The 22,072-nt window shown below is 43.6% G+C and overlaps 1 protein-coding gene across 15 annotated transcripts in view; it reads left to right on the forward strand.

Annotated features, from left to right (window-relative positions):
- tlk2 (tousled-like kinase 2) overlaps positions 1 to 22,072 on the forward strand; it is a 180,041-nt gene that overhangs the window by 59,730 nt on the left and 98,239 nt on the right. For 11 of the 15 annotated variants that reach the window (XM_063037716.1, XM_063037715.1, XM_063037726.1 and 8 more), the window contains 5 exons: positions 7,916 to 7,984; positions 11,077 to 11,149; positions 12,500 to 12,543; positions 18,119 to 18,217; positions 19,114 to 19,209. In XM_063037716.1, coding sequence (XP_062893786.1) covers positions 7,916 to 7,984; positions 11,077 to 11,149; positions 12,500 to 12,543; positions 18,119 to 18,217; positions 19,114 to 19,209 — 381 coding nt within the window. The remainder of the gene's footprint in view (positions 1 to 7,915; positions 7,985 to 11,076; positions 11,150 to 12,499; positions 12,544 to 18,118; positions 18,218 to 19,113; positions 19,210 to 22,072) is intronic. The other 4 variants (XM_063037728.1, XM_063037729.1, XM_063037727.1 and 1 more) reach the window with 3 other exon arrangements.

Below are 22,072 nucleotides of genomic sequence, written 5' to 3' on the forward strand. Positions count from 1 at the left end.
TGCGCCCTGGAGAAGATACTTCAGCGTCGCCTCACCACAATGGCACAATACGGAAAGCAGCAGTCTACCGGTTATAAGCTTGCGCTCAATTGGCATAGAGCAAGGCGCCAGGGGTTGCTTTCGACGGAGGGAGAAACCATCGAGTCTCACTGGACAGCTACCGCCTGCTCCACTGGGTGCGTGGGGCTTAGGGATACATGTAGCCCGAACTGCGGACTGTAAACACTGCACCAGGCACAACTAGAAGACAAAGAAAGAAGCCAGCACTCAGACTAGGATGCTGGAATATATGGACCATGACCACTGGATAATCAGATGACCTTTGGGAGATCAGCGACACACACAAGACAGCAGTGATTAACAGTGAACTGCTGAGACTCCAAGTGGACATCACAATGCTCCAAGGGACACGTCTCGCAGAGTTGGGAACCCTACGTGAGAGAGACTATACCTCCTGGCAGGGGAAGGGCTCAGACGAGACCAGAGAGCATGGTGTCGGCTTTGCCATGAATTGAGTTACAAAATACACGTGGACTAAGATGTTAACTGTCCTGTGCTATCACCAGTGGGATCATCAGTTGATCTGCCACCTGTCTTCAGGAGTTTCGGCCCGCTTATGATCAAGACTCCCTCGAGGTGGTGGGCCAGCAGTGCTAAAGTACCACCTCCCACTGGTGAGCTTAAAAACTTGGCATCTGCCTCTATCAGAGTTGTTGGTCACTTCCATCCAACAGATAGTCTACTCTTCAGGTGTCTATGCAACTACTGAGGGGTTTGCAAGATATTTATACACTGTCTGACTATCTGCCCCTCTGGATATACTTGGTCCACACCCATGCTGATCCTTTCTCTGCTGCCTCAGCTACAGCCCTGCTGGTTGACTTGATCTCACTTCTAGTGAAGCCAAAGTCACGCAGCCACTTCTGGAGAGTGAACGCAATAAATCCACGGCAGCCTACTTCGAATGGATAGCATGAGACCTTCCACCCTCTGTCTCTGCACTCTGATCTTAACTCTGCATACTTGGTTAACTTGCGCTCATGGGCTTCATCGATGTTGTCTTCCCAGCGGACTGTGAGTTCACCAATAACCGCTTCTCTACTGGTGTCAGACCATACGAGTATATCTGGACGCAATTTTGTGAAAGCTATTTGCTCCGGGAAACTGCCTTTCCCGTCCAGGTCAGCCTTGACACACCAATCATTGGCTGAAGAAAGTATGCTTGATCGTGAGCCTATGCTGTACACCCTTGACTTGGAGCCTTCTTTCACAAATGATATGCGATGTTCTGTGCAGCATGGGACATGAGATAAGTTGTGCTGCAGTACTCTCTGCTCAACCGCTTCTGTTACAACTTTGAGAACGTTGTTATGTCTCCAAGTGTACATGCCGCTGGAAAGATTGACTCTGCATGCACTCAAGATATGTTGAAGTGTTCCCTCCTCACCACAAGCAGCACACCTGTCTGTCTTATCTTCATACCAGGTGCTGAGGTTGGCAGGTGTTGGGAGCATATCGTACGCTGCTCTGCATAAAAAAAAATAAATAAATGCGGAGCGGTTCCATCTGCCGCAGAACAATCCAAGATAGGTGTTGTTGTTCAACACTTTCCCACCGGGTCCAAGCACCTTGTTTGGCCAGGCCAGCTGTCTTAGTTAACCTCTTCTCCTTTTCTACCTCTCGTATTTCTTGTGTTACAAGCTCACCGCGCTCCTTACCTGTAGAAGATGACCACCACTTGTGGGTTGTCCATCCAAGTCCCTGGCGGCCTAGCTGGATAGCCCCAACCGTCTCCTTGTGCTTCAATCTAGACTCTGCCTCATCAACTGCTACACGGGCTGACCACTTCCTGCCTGATCTCACATCCAGCTGGGTGTTCTTGATGACAGGGTCTTTCTCGCTGCTGAAGATGGTAGAGCCGAGCAAGAAAAGGATGGAGCAGATTTTCTCACTTTGACTCCAGCATCCAACGGACCTGTCAACCTTGTCAGCGTCTATGCCCCAACCCTCTACTCTACACAAGACACAAAGGACGAGTTCTACAACCAGCTCTCAATGATGATACAGGAGATCCTAAGTCAGGAACAATTGCTGCTACTTGGCGACTTCAACACCAGAGTGGGCGCCGACTACGACTCCTGGCCAAGCTGCCTGGGGCGGTATGGGATTGGCAGCATGAATGACATCAGGCAACGACTGCTTGAGCTTTGCATGCTCCATGAATTGTGTGTCACCAACACCTACTTCCAGACCAAACCTCAGCACAAAGTGTCCTGGCGGCATCCCCGCTCCAAACACTGGCACCAGCTAGACCTGATAATCACAAGACGCCGTCACCTGAGAAACATGCTCATACTTGCTCCTTTCAGAGTGCCGACTGTGACACGGATCACTCTCTGGTTTGCTGCAAGATCAGACTTCAGCCAAAGAAGATGCAGTACGCCAAGCCTCCAGGCAAGCAGCGCATCGATGCCAGTAAGACGCAACACCCAGACAAAGCTGCAGAGTTCATCAAGTCACTGGAGGATGCTCTCCTTGCAGACCCACCAGTAGTAAATGTTCAGCAGAGGTGGGACTCTCTCAGGGACACTATCCGCAGCACTGCACTCAAGGCCTTTGGGAAGAAACGGGGCAAGACACAGGACTGGTTTGAAGTGAGCTCAAGTAAGCTCACTGCTGGCTGTCATTGAGGTAAAGTGTGTTGCAATACTAGAGCACAAACGCCAACCCACCCAGGCAACACTGCAAGTGCTAAGGGACAGCAAGAAGCAAGGCCCAGAAAACAGCCAGACGCTGTGCAAATGACTACTGGCTACAACTATGCGAAAGCATTCAGTCATCATTTGACACAGGCAACATCCATGGAGTGTACGAGGGGATCAAGAAAGCCATCGGGCCAACCCAGAGCAAGACAGCACCATTGAAAACCATAACAGGCGAGACCATCAATGACAAAGGCAAGCAGATGGAGAGATGGGTGGAGCATTACTCTGAACTCTTCTCCAGAGAAAACAGCATCTCGGACAGCGCGCTAGACGCCGTGGAATGCCTGCCTGTCATGGAGGAACTGGATGCATTGCTGACTGCCGAAAAGCTGAGTAAAGCCTGCCCACTGGGAAGGCACCAGGATTGGATGGTATTCCACCAGAGGCCATCAAATGCGCAAAGGGCGTCCTGCTAAACCACCTGCACGAACTACTGTGCCAGTGCTGGATAGAGGGAGCAGTGCCACAAGACGAGAGACTGCAACATTGTCACCATATATAAGAACAAAGGGGACAGAAACAACTGTAACAACTACAGGGGAATCTCCTTGCTGAGCATCATTGGGAAGGTCTTTGCCTGCATGGTCCATAACAGACTGTAGAAAATAGCTGAAAGGATATATCCCGAGTCTCAGTGTGGTTTCAGGTCAGAATGCTCCACAATCGACATGATCTTCTCCCTTCGACAGCTACAAGAGAAATGCAGAGAGCAAAGACAACCACTCTATGTCGCTTTCATTGACCTCACGAAGGCCTTCGACCTTGTGGGCAGAGGCAGCCTGTTCGAAATCCTTGCCAGGATTGGTTGTCCCCCAAGGCTCCTCAGGATAGTTCAGTCATTCCACACAGACGTGAAGGGCATCGTTCAGCTTGACGGCTCTTCTTCGGAGGCCTTCAACATCCGCGGCAGAGTGAAGCAGGGCTGTGTGCTTGCCCCCACCCTGTTCGGCATCTTCTTCGCAGTCATGCTGAAGCACGCCTTTGGAACATCAACTGATGGTGTCTATCTCCACACCAGGTTGGACGGGAGGCTGTTCAGTCTGTCCCAGCTGAGGGTGAAAACCAAGGTTCGTGAAGTACTCATCAGGGACATGTTGTTTGCAGACGACGCGGCACTGGCAACACACTCTGAAGAGCAACTGCAACGCCTCATGGACAGCTTCTCAAGAGCCTGCCAGGACTTCAGCTTGACCATCAGCCTGAAGAAGACCAACATGTTGGGCCAAGGCATTGAGCACCCCCCCCCGCCATTACCATAAACAACTACGAGCTGGAGGTAGTTCACGAGTTTACATACCTTGGCTCCACCATCACGGACAGCTTCTCCCTAGACCCCGAGATCAACAGTCAGATCGGACAAGCAGCCTCAACATTCACCAGGCTGACAAAGAGTGTCTGGGAGAACAGAAAGCTGACGACGCACACCAAAGTTGCAGTCTACAGGGCCTGCGTCCTCAGCACACTGCTTTATGGCAGCGAGACCTGGAGCCTCTACTACAGACAAGAGCGGCGTCTCGACGCCTTCCACCTTCGCAGCCTGAGACGCATCCTGGACATCAAGTGGATTGAACAAGTCACCAACAATGAGGTCCTGGCCTGCGCCCAGATACCCAGCCTCTTGACTCTGCTCCAACAACGCCGTCTCCGCTGGCTGGGCCACATACACCGCATGACAGAGGGGAGGATCCCGAAAGACCTGCTGTACGGGGAACTGGCCTCCAGCAAGCATCGTTTCAAAGATGTCTGCAAGAGAGACATGAAGTCACTGAACATGAACGTTGAGAGGTGGAAGGACATTGCAAGCGATCGCTCTTGCTGGGGGCTGGAACTACGCAGAGGTCTAAAAAGAGGAGAAGAGAAGCTGAGGCTGCTGCTGAAGAAAAGCACACTCGCCGAAAAAAAAAAACAGCACCAAGACAACACTGGAGGACAGTGCCTTCAAGTGTAGTTGCTGCAGCTGAGATTATCACTCCCGTGTGGGACTCTACAGCCACAACAGACGCTGCTCTACCAACACAGACTGAAGCAAGACTTTCCAGGGGCAGATCCATGGTCTCGCGAGACTAACGGATGCCACCACCACCATGAGGTACTAATTATGTAGTCCTGATGAAGGGGCTTGACTCAAAACATCAACTCTATTCCTCTCCATCGATGCTGCCTGACCTGCTGAAATCCTCCAGCATTTTGTGTGTACTACACTAATCAAGCAGGATTCCTTGGTTGGATGATAACTTTGAATATTGTTGGAGCTGCATCTCATTAAGTTCCTTGTAGATGATGGAGTTGAGTAAAAAATATACTGCTAATATGCATCCTTTGTCCTGTTCTTATAACTTTGCCTTTGAAACACCCTGGTTTCCTTGTCTGTGCCAAACTCGTGAGATTGAGACAGATCATCCCACCCCGGTTTGTGTGGATGCTGTGTAATTTGCTACCCTGTGACAAATTAGTGCCACGAAATAACAGACAGTACACTGTATAGGGTTAAAGGAATTATATTTGTGAATCTTAACTAAAGAGTAAATGAAGAATAACAAAAAGGGCCCATTCTAATTAAACAGTCAAATATGCACAAGTTGGTGCTCATCTTGAAATTCTCCATCACTCGCACACTGGGCCCTTGGTCAACATGGAAGCGCACACCACCTTCCAAACTTTGCTCGCAATCCACCTCGAACAAATGGGTCTCCCCACCAGATCGTCTGGTACGACTGGTTCTCCACAGTGTATTCTCTCTCCATCTCCTGCCAAACACAAGCCCAAGCCCAACCTTACTGTCCCTCACCAGAGAAATCTCCCCTTAATTTGACTATCCTATGACACATTTCTCCTCATCTTTTATCTTCAACAATAGGACAAACAAGCTGTAAACAGAACAGACTGCTCTTATAGAACTGCTAAATGAAATACATACAGCATAACAGTAAAAATATGAACCAGGGCATTACACCTTTTACGTGATTACTGCAATTAACTTTCTGGTTGGTGGTGATAATAGCAACACCTCTCCACACAATTCCCCAAAAGGAATAATAGTGGAGTATTAAGTTCAATTGGTAATCCCATTGAACTTTGGGATGTGATTGCAACCAGTGAAGCATATGTTATAGCATAGTCACTGAGGTAATGTAAGAAACATAGCAAGCTCTGATAAACAATCTGTTAATAACTAAATAAGCTGTTTTAATGGTGTTGATTGGTGGATAAAACTAACAGCCAGCTTGCCTGATTTTCTTTGAAATTTGTGCCAATTAATCCTTTACATCCACTCAAGAAAGCAGTGATTGAAAAATGAGACTTTTACTAGTGTAACTCTGCCTTATTATTGCACGAAAGCCAAGATTTGTGTTTAAATCCTTGGACTGAAACTTTAACCCACAGCTTTCAAATTTAACAGTATTGGTACAACTCACCACAGCATGTTGTTTGGGTGTTGTTGAATAGTTTGCTTCATCAGCTTGAGTAACTATGAACTGAGTCTGCAAACGTCAATAAATTTATCATGTCTGACTTTATTTTGGAGCAAAGGCCATTGGTGAACAAAGGTAGTTGGTTGTATTTAGGAATTCCTGGAAGGATGACTAGACTCCCAAAAATTTCAACCATCTTTTTGTGCTAGGTTTGTCTCCGGACACTAAGATTCTTAATTCTAATTATTCATGTTGCTTCTGGCATACTCTCGTGTGCACAGGTTGAGTTAGTTCATGGTTTAATGGTTACGTGAGCAATGTCTGGTATTGCTCCTTTGTGGGGGGAGATAGTGCTATGAACTCTCTGGAGAGTCCCCTACGTGTGAAGATGTGGATTTTTCTCTCCACGTGCACTATGTAAAGGTCATTAGTCGCCATTACATTGAAATGATATGTTGTGATGTGTATCTTGATGAGGATCACTTCAAGTAGGGTTTTCTCCTTGGGTTCTCAACACATGCTGCAGGCCTGGTCAGATGGCTGTGTTCAGAACTTCATCAGCTTATTCAATTATTGTGATATCTTGTTGGAAAACTGCTGCTTTGCAACTGCCTCTTTCAGACTATGCTTAATGTGGAGGAATACTGGTTCATCAGGTGAAGGTGTGTCATAATTGGTCGGATGTTTACTGCACTTTGACATGTTGCCATGAGATCAAGGAAATGATACTTGGAATATCAAGACCAATCCCCCTCAACAGTACCTTGCTGGTCTCCACCTCCAGTGCCACATGATAACTTGGCTATGATAATACTGTATTGCTATGGGATATTAACTGAGAGGTACAATCCCATCAGTATGCTTGAGAGGCCTTTAACAGGCTAATTGTGGGTCATTTCTCCCAGATTTTTGGCATATGTCCTCAGATGCATGTCTGGAAGCTTGGGCAGTATTGACTCAAAGGATTATTTGCTTACAGTGCACTTAACTCAGGTCTTTACGGTTTGACTGAAATGCTAGAACATTGTGAAGTGCAGTCGCCAGTCAACTGCTATGAATCTGCCGTTTTCTTTAAAATGTAAAACCAGGTAAGATTAAAGCTTTCATGGGCATTGGATGCAGTGATGCTGTTGATTACTTTTATAATGGCCTTTTCATTTGATCATGTCATGTGGTATTGTATTTTTCTTGTGGAAACCAGCTATAGGCAGAGAATAGTAGACTTTTCATTCATGTTTTGACTCGTGGGTTCCTGTTTTCCATTTTTGATCTGGTTGTACAGTGTGTGTATAGGGACCAAAAGGAGTAGTGCAGGCCACTGGTCCTTCCGTACCTGCTGCATCATTCATTTAATCTTTTGGCTCCATATCACTTTCCTGCACTGATCCCTTAACCCTTGACACCTTTTAATATCTAAAGTTCTATCAAAGTATACTCAGCAGCTGGGCCTCCACCGTACTCTTGGGTTGAAAGTTTCAAAAACTCACTACTTCCAAGTCAAGTAGTTCCTCGTTGTCTTTGACCTGAATGGCCAATCCCTTGAGGTAAATACTGGAACCACTTGGCAGGTTCTTCTGCCTTTCTAAAAGTAGTGTATTGAATAGTTGTTTGTGCTGGCCATTAGTTAATTTTCCTAATGAGATACATTTGCAGCATATAATCCTTGTAAAATGTTGGTGTTAGATGGACTTTGGTTATTAAGGGAGGTAAAGAAATCACCACTCTTCTTTTTTGTAGATGCCAGTCAACGAGTCATCCAATCAGAGCTTGTGTAGCTTGGGATCGCTAAGTGACAAGGAATCAGAGGTTAGTATTTGTGTATCGTGGATGCTTTGTTTGATACATTGATTCTTTCTTACATAGAAAAGTAAAAGGTGTTTAATTTTTGGGGCTCTTGTGTTCAACAGACTCTTAAGATCACACATTGATTTATCATATTGCCAAGAAACTAGTCCAGTGTGAGACTAAAATCACCTGGTCCTAAAAAGTAAAAGAATCTTGCATGAGTACAGTCAAATCTTATCAAGGGTAAACATATATTGGCTGTGAACTTCACCTATTATCTATGTGTTTCTTTTTGGTGTGTGGCTTCTTTTGAAATCTGTTTGGTCACTAACCTAGTGGCTCACTGGAGCCATTATCTGAAAGAGGAGTTGGTGCCAGAGTGGAAAAACACAAGATATTCAGCTTCTTCCAGTAATGGGGTAAACCTTTTGGCTAAGATCAAGTGTAGTTTCTGTGGGGCTGACTTGTAGATTTTTGGACACTGAAGATGGAAGACATGAGAGACTCTTTTTGCGACCAAGTGGGAAAACGTAACTTTCTGGCATAGAGTTCGATCCTCATGCTGATTGGGGAAGCTAATCTAACACCCCTTTTCAGTATTCAATGTTCAAATTCATTCTGGATCGCTGCAGCTATGCGTGCATCGGCAGGAGGACTGGGATCCGAAATACTGTCAGGTTGGCAGTGAAGGACCTCAACGAGTAGAATCCCTTTGTCAGGGACTTTCATTGGCAAGGTCCTGCTTGGAGTGTTGAGAGTTCAAAATAAAAGACATCTTCTGAGTCTAAGACTTCACCAGTAACAGCTTCTTTAATGTCACCTTCAAGAACATGGTGGGATGGCAGAAGTTGATGCAGGATTGTTGGTAAGCCCCAGTCTGGACACCTGGTGGTCCAATGCAGTGTAGTCTTCAGTGCAATCAGAAAGGCCATCAGACCAAGCACTTCTCGATCACCCTAGACAAGGAGGAATCAATGGAGGGGCGGGGGAGGACAGAGAGACGAAAACAATGGTGGGTGGTGAAAAGGAAGCCCAGAAGACACCATCCAAGAGACAATGGGCTCCTGAGAGTAAAAGGAATGGGAAGAAAAGGACAGGACAGCAGATAGATGCCAGCAGCCTCTAATTGTCGGAAGATGAAGCAAATACGGGAAGCTGATGACGTGCATAGAGGAAGCACCAAAGTGGGAAGGGAGTCAACAACCAAATATGGATATGGAAGAAATTCTGTCCACCATCTCTTAGCTCTGGGAGACCAGGAGCAACATAGGCTATCAGCCCCCAGCTCCAGGAGACTGGGAGCAATACAGACTCTAATACATAGCAGCTCTGGAGTCTGGGAATTGTACAGAAGCCTCTGCCTCCCAGCTCTGGGAGACCGGGAGCAGAGCAGGAGCTGTCACCTCCGGCTTTGGGAGAACTGCACCTGATGCACCCCAGCTTAGAGAGGTGGATGGTGTTGGTTAACCAGAGCAATACATTGGAACAGGACCACAGACCAGCTTGTCCCTAGGCACACCACCAGCATCGCCACAGCTGGGGAAGGACCATTCTCAGTACCTGAGCCCACAAATAGTGAGGCAGTTTATCAAGGCTATAGGCATAACACATCAAACTGAGTGAAAGTGGACAAGAACACTGATTGCAGTACTCAATTAAGGTGATAAAACTAGCATTTTTAAACTTCAGCAGTATGAAGGGCACTGTGCAATGCCTTGCAAATATCTTACCGAGGTCAAGGCTGTTGTGAACTTACAGAAGTGCGAGCTACCACATCTTTGCAACTAACTGAGGTGGTCGCATTGTAGTTCCACAGTTTGTCTGTGTGGTTGGGGCGGGGTGTGTCAGTAACTGTCATGCTTCTGGCCTGGTGATTCTGCTGCAGGGAGGCAACTCTCAACCACCCTAGTCAGAGGTGGTTGCGATGAGTCTCCTCATGGCAGACGTAATATACTGAAATACTGTGCTCTGCAAATAACATGTACTCATGCAGAGCGAGCAGCTGACTGCCTTCCAGCAGCTCTCACCGTCCTGGCTGGTCGCTCTGGTTGGTGAATTCAACTGTATCATCAATGTGGCTGGATCAATCCGGCAGTGTGACGGCACCTCCAGATTCCTAATGGAAACGGTTAAAATAGCCAAACTGCACAATGTCTTCAATACCTCTGCAGGTAGAGTGCAGCCACAACCCACCTGGTCGTAATTGTACATCTCAGCCTGCTCCTGGATTGACTTCCTCTTCGTGTTGAAGCCCATCATGGTCAGATCACCATGAAGCTAGTGTTCTTCCCTGATCTCTGCCTCCTATCACCTACAGGAGGACCAGAAGGTTGGCAGGGGGACATGAAGTCCCTCTTTAATTACCCTGTGCACAGGTGGGAAGTGACCAAGGAGACATTGAGGTTCTCCATCTGCAAAGGGGTTCAGAAAGCAAGGTAGGGTCAGACAGAACTGTGCAAATTCCAGAGAGAGTTGCAGCATCTTCTGGAGTCAAGGGAGTGTATATGTGAGGGAGGAACTATGAGAGGTGAAAGTCCAACAAGTCCAGTTCTTCACTACTGCATCCTCCAGGTTCACCTTCCAGTCCAGCGTTTGCACCATGGCACAGGATAAGATGTGCTTACACTTCCTAAAGGTTCACAGAAGGAGCTCTGTGATCCACAACCTTAAGGAAGATGACCATTCAATAGCATCTTCACAGGCATATTAAGGATCTGCAGATCCTTCTATGCTGGTCTGTGCAACAGAAAGGTCACAGACAGCACAGCCTCCCAGAACTTCCTGTCCTGTATCATGGAAATGTGATTCCTGTTGGACCTGAATGGCTCCGTCTATTCCTTTGACTCTAATAAAACATCTGGAAGAGACTGCTTGCTGTCTGAGCTGTATAAGCAGAAGGGGAATTCTGTTTATCTGGTGATCCAAGATAGTGAGTCAGATGGGTCAAGATGTACAAGTCACTGGACAGTGGGACAAAATCTTACCTAACTTCACTCTCATCTTCTCCTTTCTCCAAGAGCACATGGAATGGTTATCTTAAAAACTTGTGTAGCTCATTGAATTTTACAGATCAGGAATTTTTTTTCTTTGAGTATTTTTTTTCTCATCTCTAGACACCAGAGAAGAAACAAAATGATCAACGTGGAAGGAAGAGAAAGGCAGATTCTTACAATGATGCCAATCAAGGTCAGTTATTTTTCTGCTGGAAACATTCCTTTTAGATATAACAGTACTGTTACTGTTGGATTTCAGAGAATGTGCTGTATTTGGAAACCAGTGGACTTCTTGTGAAAAAGACAATTGTTTTGAAGATGTGTTTTCAGTGGGTTGCCCAAATGTAGCCTTTTGTTTGCATTTAAGTCACTTCAATTTCTGAGGTTTATTTAATTGGAATATTTTTTTCAGATGCTGCTTGTTCACATGATTCATACTTACTACCTTTTTAACTTTGTAAAGGAAGTCCAGATGTGTTTTACAGAACTGCGAAACAAATATTTAGGATACTGCCATGTTCAAAACAACTGGGGAATAGCTTTTTAAATACAAGTGGCTATTTGAATACAGGGAAGGTGGTTATTCAGGCAATTGTCCCTCAGTTGCTGAATGAAGCTAATCAATTAATCTAGTGTTATGCTGTTGCCTTTTAAAAAATCTTAAATCTTAAAACATCAACGATATACAGAAATCTCAGTCTTTGAGATTCTTCATGTTTCCACTATTCCTTCCTGCAGCCAAAATCTCCAATTAGCACCAAAACCCAGTTCCTGCATAATCTCTTAGGGTTGAAAATCTGGGTCTAGTTGTCACAACTGGGGTCTTCCTTGGTTGCGGTGGATGCCTATGACTAAGTTTGTGCCTTGTCATGCGCTTCGCTCCTCATGACCTGCCTTCCTGGCTGTTGGATCTCATTGTTGCTCTCATCTGCCCAGTCCGCTGGAGCTGACATCACATGAGACCACCAGCTGCCCTCACCTTGTTTAGCCCACCTTTCAAAGCGGTGTACCAAGATGTGGTTGCTGCCGCATGCAAACAGCTACTTATGCCACAGGTGAGAGCTGAGTGTCCGGTGCGGCCTAAAGGTGAGTGACAAGCCCCATTCACCAGAGATGCTACCCCTCCCTGGACACTACATACGCTCCATAATAAACTTGATTATCTGGCACATTTGGGACTTTGCTACTGGACTGACAAATTTTCCGGCCTATTGGATATGATTTTGCTTTATACCCAAATTCAATTTTAATTAGTTTTTTTTCTAGATGCTGGACAATATTGCGATAAATTTTCCCGAGGATCATGATTGAATGAGTAGAAAGGAAGTGCAAGAAATATGACATAATGAGTCAGATGCTGAACCATTCACATTTCCAAATAGTTGGATCGTGGATTATTGGAGAAGTTCAAGTTGCAGTACATTTGTACAGATAGATTTTTTTTGCTGTTTCATATTCAGAAGAGTGGGGAAAATAGATCTTCAACTCTCAACTTCAAAGAATTCTTTTATCTTGTTGCTAATACTTCATTGTTTCATTGTAGGCAAAGGCAATCCAAGGGGACATAAAATTAGTGATTACTTCGAGGTAAGCTGCAGAGTATTACACCAGGCATGTCCTTGTATTACACTCATTGCTGTATTGTTCACTTGTCAGTTTCAGGTTATCAACTGTTATGAGCAAAAGGCTCAATTATTTCCTATAACTTAAACTAAGCATTGTATGTAGAGGTAGGACATTCAGCACATACCCAGTTTTAAGGCAGATGGAAGCGATGGAACCACGTGAAGGTTTTTGTTGTGTGTTAATGTTTAATTAACATTAACAATATATTTTAAAATTCAAAGCAGAATGCTAACCCTTGTGCTGTTGATGGGTGTAAGGAGATTTTTTTGTCCAGATTAGTTATCAACTTGTACACTACCTGTGTGTCATGTATTAAGACATCCTGTTATGCTTGACTGATTACATTGGACAGCAATTTTTTTTTTAAGTGTTGCTTCAGAATTTTTTTTGTTTATGATGGACCACTTGAAGCTGAACACATATAATTTCAGAGTACTTGTATCACATACGAATTTGGAGAAACAAGAAATTTAAATATAATGTGTTTAATTGCATAACTGTGCTGACACTCTGCAATAGTTCATCTAAGTGAAAAATGTTTAGTTGATTTTCACTTATAGTCTGGGCTGAGGCTTCTCACTTAAGTGTCCAACAATAATCAGCCAGCATTGATGGATTCCAGTTGCCCTGGTACGGTTTCTCCATGACTGCAATGTCCTGGTGAAACCTTACACCATGTTCGTCACTGACAGTGCCAAGATTTGCAGGAAAGAAGTCTCTATGGGAATGCAGAAAATGAATCTTTAGTGACATGTAACGAAAACCAATTTCCTCCTGGGATCAATAAAGTATGACTATGACTATGTTGCAGTTCATGGTTTTGTATGGTTGAAGCATGTTGTCAACCAGCAGCATGTAGTTTGATGCCAAGAAAATTTTCAACAGCATTCTTGAATGCCTTCCATGTGATTTTCTCTGGTCCCACTGGAAGTTCTGTAGATTGCCTGTCATTGATGATCTGTGTAATTTGTGGGCCAACAAAAATGCCTGCCTTAATCTTGGCATCATTTATTCTTGGAAACATCCGTCTTAAATATTGAAATCCTTCACGGAATTTTTTTGTGCCTGGTGATGCAGATTCCATCCTTGCAGTCTTGAACCCAGTAATTCTGCTTTTGCCTTTGACATGCCCAGGTTTCTGACCAGGTCATTTAACTCGGATTGAGTTATCAGATGAGGCTCACTCGATATAAAGGGTTCAAAATCTGTATCAGTGTCTATTTCCATTCTTGACTTGTGCATCACGGCATCTTCGTCTGCCTCCTCTAGAATCATGTCTCTGGTGGCTTCAGTATTCGAAGATTATCGTCGTGCAGCACAGGTCTCATGGCTAAGGGAGATTGGGGTATTCAATGGATTTCTTGGTTTTAGCAGAGAAACCACACACACTGGTCAGATGGAAGTAATAGTCTGTCACATGACCTTTCTGTTCTTGCCATATTATTGGGACAGTGAATAGCATTGACTTCTAAGTACCTCTGAGTTAAGCTCTAAGATCAGCAGTGCCTATTGCGCAGCAAATATGAGTAGCCCAGGCTTTGTCTTGTCGCCAATTTTACACCCAGATTAGAGCTCATAGACTTTCTTAATAAGAGAAGTTGTGCTCCATCTTTGAGATTTAAGCTTATACTCGCCACAAATATAACAGAGTATTGCGGCTGTTGCAAAATTGGCAAGTCACTTTGCTGCTGAAAATACAATTACTTTATTATAAAGAGTACACACAATATGCTATGTAAAACTGTTTACCTGACCTCTGCTGTGCGAGCAAAGCATGCGCATCAATGTGATCGCAAACCAATATACATGCAAACGCAGTGCAAAGAACGATGTATGTGAGATGCTTGTATAGCCTTTCTAAAAACCTGTCCTGTCCTGCCCTGCAGCCTGCCTAAACATGCACAGGCATGCCTTAAGAAAAAACTTCTCAGCTTACATTGTTGACAACATTTTAATTGACTTGAATTAAGAATTGAAATAACAAATGTAGGTGATTTAAAACAAAAATGGTATATGATAGGGAAATTTCATGGTGATTTTCATGAATATTAGCCCTGAATCCTTAAGATGCACCCAAAGGTATTCAGGAAACAAAATCTTGGTTGTCCAGTGTTATTTGTGGTTGTCTTAAAGTTGGTTCTTGCATTTGAATAGTGTGTCTGTAAGTACCTCATACAGCTAAATACCCTCATTTGTCCAAATCAGTATTTATCTAATTTAGTCTATCGCCTCTATTCTGTACCGTTCATTATTGAGCGAAAATTGTTTACCTGACGTCTGCATAATTGGTTGAGATTTTTCATTTGAAGCCCATAAGAGATTTTCCCCCTCCACAACAGGATTTCTGAAAACAAAAGTTTTGGGCTTTTGTACTAGTTTTTATCCAAGGGCATCCTTTGTCTTGTTTTATATTATCTGATGCTCAGGTGTTGACACTTGGTAATTAACTCATTAACTATCACATTAACCTCAATATGCTGGGATTTAAAAATAACCTGAATCATTTTCCAAAGAGTTGAAGTTCATCCTTAAAAAAAAAAGTGTGCTGCTGATTTGTCTGGTATAGTAGTGCACAAAAAAATGCTGGAGGAATTTAGCAGGTCAGGCAGCATCTATGGAAATGAATAAACAATCGATGTCTCGGGCTGAGGCCCTTCTTCAGGACTGGAAAGGAAGGGGGAAAATTTTAGAATATAAAAGGTGGGGGTGGGAAAGGAGGTTAGCTAGAAGATGATAGGTAAAGCCAAGTGGCTGGGGAAGAAGGAATTTGATGGGAGAGGAAAGTAGACTAGAAGGAGGAGCACTGGGGCAACGTGATTGGCAGATGAGAAGAGGTAAAAGGCCAGAGTGATGAATAGAAGAAGAGGGAAGGGGGAGGGAAATTTTTACCAGAAGGAGGAATCAAAATTGATGCCATCAGGTTGGAGGCTGCCCAGCCGGAATATGAGGTATTGCTCTTTCGCTCTGAGAGTGGTCTCGTGGCAAAAGAGGAGGCCATGCACTGACGTATGGGAATGTGGAAAGGAATTAAAATGGTTGGCCACTGAGAAATTCCACTCCTTGTGGATGGAGCGGAGGCGCTCAACAAAACGATTTGTAATTTGCGTTTCGTTTCTTCAGTGAAGTGAAGGCTGCATCAGGAGCACTGGATACAATAGGTGACCCAGAAGTTTAACCACACAACCAGGGTGGTGGTCAATGTAAAAATACCATTCCCTTTTCTCAGTTTCTTCGTTTCTGCCGCATCTGTTCCCAGGATGAGGCTTCCCTTTCCAGGACGTCAGAGATGACTTTCTTCAAAGAACAAGGTTTTCCTTCATCCACCATTGATGCTGCCCTCATTTGAATCTCCTCCGCTTGCCGGACATCTGTGTTCATTGCATCTTCCCGCTGCCTTAACAGGGTTAGAGTTCCATTTGTCCTCGCCTACCACCCCATGAACCACTGCATTCAACATGTTATTCTCTGTAACTTCAGCCATCTTCAATAGGATCATACCACCAAATGCGTCTTCACCCATCCCACTTTCTGCTTTCCACAGAGATCGCTCATACTGTGATTACCTTGTCCATTCATCCTTCCCCACTAATCTGCCTTCTGGCATATACCTCTGCAAGCAACCGAAATGCTACACATGCCCATTTATCTCCTCCCTCACTTCCATTCAGGGCCACAAACAGTCCTTCCAAGTGAGGCAACACTTCACCTGTGAATCTGTTAGGGTTGTCTGTTGTATCTGGCACTCCTGATGTGGCCTCCTCTACGTTGGTGAAACCAGATGCAAATTGTGGGACCGCTTTGTGGACCACCTCTGCTCTATCCACCAAGAGCAGAATTTCCTGGTGGCCAACCATTTAACTCTTGTTTCTATTCCCATTCTGACATATTGGTTCATGACCACCTATTGTGCCACAATGAAGCCACTCTCAGGGTGAAGTTGCAACACCTCATAATGTCTAGATAGCCTCGAACCTGATGGCATGAATATCAATTTCTCCTTCTGGTAAAAATTTCCCCCTCCATTCCCTCTTCTTCTATTTCCCATTCTGGCCTCTAACCTCTTCTCATCTGCCTATCACCTCCCCTGGTGCCCCTCCTCCCTTTCTCCCATGGTCCACTCTCTTCTATCAGATTCCTTCTTCTCCAGCCATTTACCTTTCCCACCCTCCTGACTTCACCTATTATCTTTTAGCTATTCCTCCTTCCCCTTGCCCCACTTTCCTATTCTGGAGTCTTTCCCCCTTTCCAGTCCTTTGAAGGGTCTCTGCCTGAAGTATCAACTGTTTATTTCTCTCCTTAAATGCTGCCTGACTTGCTGAGTACCTCCAGCATTGTGTGTGTGTGTGTGTGCACCCCATGTGTGTGTGTATGTGTGCTGTGTGTATGTGTTTCCAGCAACTGCAGAATCTCGTGTTTCTGGTATAGTCCACTTTTTTTCGAATACAAGCTAGTTTATTTGACCTAAAAGGAACGTGAACTTCAAACGTCTCCTCTGCGCAGTGAGAAGTGAGGACATAACAGTTTGACGTGGATAAAGGGGCTGAGTGTATTGCAGCCTGATATATTAATGATATAAAGACGTGTGGGAAAGTAAATTGGGAGGAGGACACAAAGGCTGCATAGAAATACAGTATAGTTAAATGAGTGGGCAAAAATTTGATGCAAGGTGATGAAATTTTGGAGAAAGAATTGAAAAACATTTGTTTGAACAGTCATAGATTATCCCCACCCAAAAACGCATAGCAGGCAGGTATAGCAAGTAAGGAGGAAGGCAAATTGGATGTTGGCCTTATTATGAGGAGTGTGAAATATCAAACCATGTAAGTCTTGCAGTGACTGCAGGGTTTGTAACAACACCTAGAGTCTGTGTGCACTAGTGGTCTCCTTGTATCCCTCAACCACTTGCCTGGAAACATTTCAGAAAATTTTTAGAAAGTAGATTGTTGAGATGAATGGATTACTTTATGAAGGAAGGTTGGGCATATAAAATTTAAAAGAATGAGAGATTGTTTTGGAATGTACATGATTCTGAATGGTAGCACATCATTGCTACAAACACAGCTAAAGTTGGGGAGCAAAGGGCATTCGTAACTGTGGCTGCATATTCAGAACAAATTTTTAATGTGATTGAACCCAGCAGTGAACAATGGATGTTAATGGTTCTCTTGGCAATGCTGAGTTAGGCTTCAGATATTCAGTGTAGTTGGAGTGGCTGCCTTTTATGTAATGGAACTACTTAATGCAATATTTTAGTATAGCACATTGGTATGTATACCGTATGTTAAGATGTATCAGTAAAGCTGAGATTAGAATGTAATGTGATCCACCATCTCTTGACGTTGAAAGATCAGAATGCTCTACAATTATTGAGTCAGATTTTAATTTGTACAGGTAGTAGAAAATACTGGACCATAGTTTGTTCATCCCATAATTTGTTAATTTGCATGGAAAGCAATGGCTGTTATTTTGGTCACTCTGAGCCAGCTTCTGTTACGTTGTTGTGTAATGTCCTACCCAACTATTATCTGTGTTTCAGTTTGCTGGTGGGAATGTCACAGGCACAAGTCCAGGCCGGAGTGTGCCACCTGTAGCTCGCTCATCGCCACAACATTCCTTGTCATATTCGTCACCTTCTGTGAGTATTATGTATTTTATGGGAATGTCTTTAAATTACAATGCTGCCCCCTACTAATTTAATGAAAAACAATATTCCAACACCAATTAAGGTAACTGGCCTCAGGTTATGACTCTGTATGGTTACCTTGAGTGAAGATTCGATATTGAGTAGCCCCAGTTTGAATTAGAAATTACTTACTGGGCTTCCAAGTCTTGTGTACTATTTTACTACTAATGAAATATTCACATTGAGAAATTGAAATAAAGAGCTGTGTCTAAACTGGCTGGAGTACCAAGGAAATAATCCAAGAGAAGATGAATGTAGGAGCGATCAGGTGCCCGATTCACATAAGGTCACTGGTTTGATGAAACAGTGATTTATGTGATTTCATCTTTGAAAGAGTGTTTTATGGTCTGATATCAGAGAGAAAGTATTGCCAGGTGAATTGGACAGGAGAACTGAGGGAGAACAATTATTACTAGGAAAGGAAAGATGAAGCAACAAAGGTGGTGGGGGGAGAGTTGCGTGTCAAAGAGAATGGAGTAAGAGGGAAGAGTTGCTGCTGAGCAAAGGAGAGGTGCTTAGATAGAGCTTTTATGGAGAAGTAAATATACTTTGGAAATAGCTTACAATTTTGGGTAGCATTGTGAAGGCCAGCATGTGGCAAACATTTGCTGAAGGATTATTGATCATCAGACTTCAGCTTCTTGGGTATGTGATTGAGTATTCACTTGCTAGAAGGGTGGGATTCACAAGGGAAGTTGCTTTAGGCCAAAGTGCAAAATGAGTCATTATCAATATATGAGCAGTATCTATAGCTGAAACAAACCCAATTCTCAATCCACAATTGAGTATATTGAAGCTAAAATGATTTGAGATTTGAAATGATGCATGTTCTTTGTTTTAAATCCGAGGTTCAGCATGGCAGTCCGTCATCAGTGGGGTCAGCCAACACCGAGCATTCCTGTAATTCACAAAAGATAATTAATGTACAACATAAGCAGTCGCAGGTATGATTTGTATAAAAGTACAAACCAGAGCTCAATGTAATTACAAAAACGAGAGATTCTGATGAAGGGTTTTGGCCTGGAATGTAGACTATTTATTCCCCTCATAGATGATACCTGACTACTGAGTTTCTTTAGTATTTTGTGTATTGCTCAATTCAATTTCAGCTTTAAACTTATCAGTTGTATCATCATCATCATGTGCCATTTTGTATGACGTGGGTGATCATGGTCTTTCCATGGCCATGATTGTTCTTGGCAATTTTTTCTACAGAAGTGGCTTGCCATTGCCTTCTTCTGGGCAGTGTCTTTACAAGATGGTGACCCCAGTCATTATCAATACTCTTATAGATTGTCTGCCTGGCGTCGGTGGTCACATAACCAGGACTTGTAATATGCACCAGCTGCTCACACGACCATCCACCACCTGCTCCCATGGTTTCACATGATCCTGATCCCGGGGTGGAGGATCAAGCAGGTGATGCACCTTGCCCAATGGTGAACTGCAGGCTAGCGGAGGGAAGGAGCACTTTACACCTCCTTTGGTAAAATGTATCTCTACACCGCCACCCAGGTCAATTGTATGAGAAAATAAAAATGGTATTGTCAGAGATGCAATGGGACTAAAAAGGAAGGGGTTAATTCAACTTGAGTCAGCTCCATCGGCCCATGATTCTCCCTCTCCACACATCTGTGGTTCCACCTATCACCTGCCAGTCTCCATTTCACCCCTCTTTTTCATTTTTATATCCTAGCTGTCTTCCCTTGGACTCAGTTCTGTTGCTGGATCTTGACCTGAAATGTTCGCCATCATTTTGCCTCCAGAGGTGCTACATGGCGCATTGAATCCTACCAGCAATTTGTTTTTAGCTTTAATAGGTCATCTCAATTTTTATGAAAACAAGGGTTATTGGAGAGGAAATGGATTTTGATTTTGAACTGAGCAGAATGCCAGAGCAAGATAAGTAAAGGAAAGTATTGAAAATTGGCTGGACGAAAGGCAAATTGCCAGAATCTGACTGGACTAATTTGTGAATGCTGAGAAGAATAGAAGGGAGTTGAGAAAAAATTTTAATCTATTGTTAGTTTTTGTAAAGATGTTTGCTGGAGAGCACAAGAATGCCCAATACAATAACCATGATTAGATTAATTATAGGATTATATACAAATTACTAGATCCATAATCCAGAAATGCTAATTAAAGTGTTGCCATGATAGATCTGGAACTTAATTCAGTTAATAATCAGTAGTTCTTAGAAACACACAAATCTTACTGATGATCTACCAGATTGTCATTTAAGTCCATCTGGTTCACTGATGTTACTGGAGGCATGGGGGCATATAGTGGAAGTGAATGCAGAGAATTGGAAAGTTATGAAAAGCAAAATTTTGTTCAGATTCTGATAGCTGGGAGAGATGCAAAAGAATCTTGATTGACAATCTTACCGACTATTGGAAACAATCTTAAGGGCACATTAAAATTAGCCCACAGTTCTAGAAAGACATTTTGGAAGAGTATGACCACTAGCAATGTGAGTCTCTGAGAACCAATTAAGTGATATTGTACACTCAGTAACTACTTTATTAATAAAGTGTACCTAATAAAGTGGCCACTGAGTGTATGCTCACTGTCTTCTGCTGCTGTAGCCCATTCACCACTTCAAGGTTTATTTTGTATAATCAGAGATGCTCTTCTGCACACCAGAGTTGTAACACGTGGTTATTTGAGTTACTGTTGCCCTCCTGTCAGTTTCAACCAATCTGGCCATTCTCCTGACTTCTCCCATTAACAAGATGTCTTCACCCACAGAACTGCTGCTCACTGGACGTTTTTTCATTGTTTGTCACACTGTTCTCTGTAAACGCTAGAGACTGTTGTGTGTGACAAGCTCAGGAGATCAATTTTTGAGATACTCAAACTACCCTGTCAGCATCAACAATTGAACTTATTGACCATATCTACATACTTTTCTGAATTGACTTGCTGCCACATGGGTGAGATTTGCTCAAAGAATAGTACAGGGGAGGGGAAGTCTTATTTCAGAAAGAAAGAAGTTATTTTGAAGTCACCTTGTGTGGTAAGTCTCGTCAGAGAAAACATAACAGATGAATGCAATGAAGGAACTGAAAGAATGAAATGAAGTTCTTTTAGGAAACTGGGCAGAACAAAGAGTAATTGAGATAGCTGTGGAAATAGGTAGGCTTGTAATCAATGTTAGTAGCTAGCCTATTTCTAAAGATAGATACAAAAAAGAATTGTAAAAATAATGAGATTGTTGAGTTCTGCATGAGTACAAGAGAGAGCACCATTGATATGGGTTTATTATTTACACATTTACCAAGATACAGTGAAAAGCTTGTCTTGCATTCTGTTCATACAGATCAGATCATTACATGGTACCTTGAGTTGGAGTAAAATAAAACAATTACACAGAATAAAGTGTAACAACTACAGAGAAAGTACAATGCAGGTAAACAATAAAGTGCAAGATTCATAAATGGGATAGATGGTGAAGCCAAAATATTTGTTCATGAGTCTGATAACAGTTAGATAGACAAGCCTGGTAATAGTGCTTTCAGGCTTTTGTATCTTCTGCCTGATGGGAGAGGGGAGGAGAGAGAAGGTCTAGGGTGGGTGGGATTTTTGATTATGCTGACTTCTGAGGCAGCAAGAAGTATAGACAGCCCATAGAAGAAAGTCTGTTTCCTGGGATGTGCTCAGCTGTTTCCACAACTCCGCCGTTTCTTGCAGTTATGTGCAGAGCAGTTGCCATACCCAAACCATTATGCATCCAGCTGGAGTGCTTTCTAGGGTGCATTGATAAAAATTGGTAAGGGTTGACAGGGATATGCCAAGTTTCTTTAG

This window comes from Mobula hypostoma, chromosome X1 (assembly GCF_963921235.1).
Source record: "Mobula hypostoma chromosome X1, sMobHyp1.1, whole genome shotgun sequence".
Taxonomy (NCBI): domain Eukaryota; kingdom Metazoa; phylum Chordata; class Chondrichthyes; order Myliobatiformes; family Myliobatidae; genus Mobula; species Mobula hypostoma.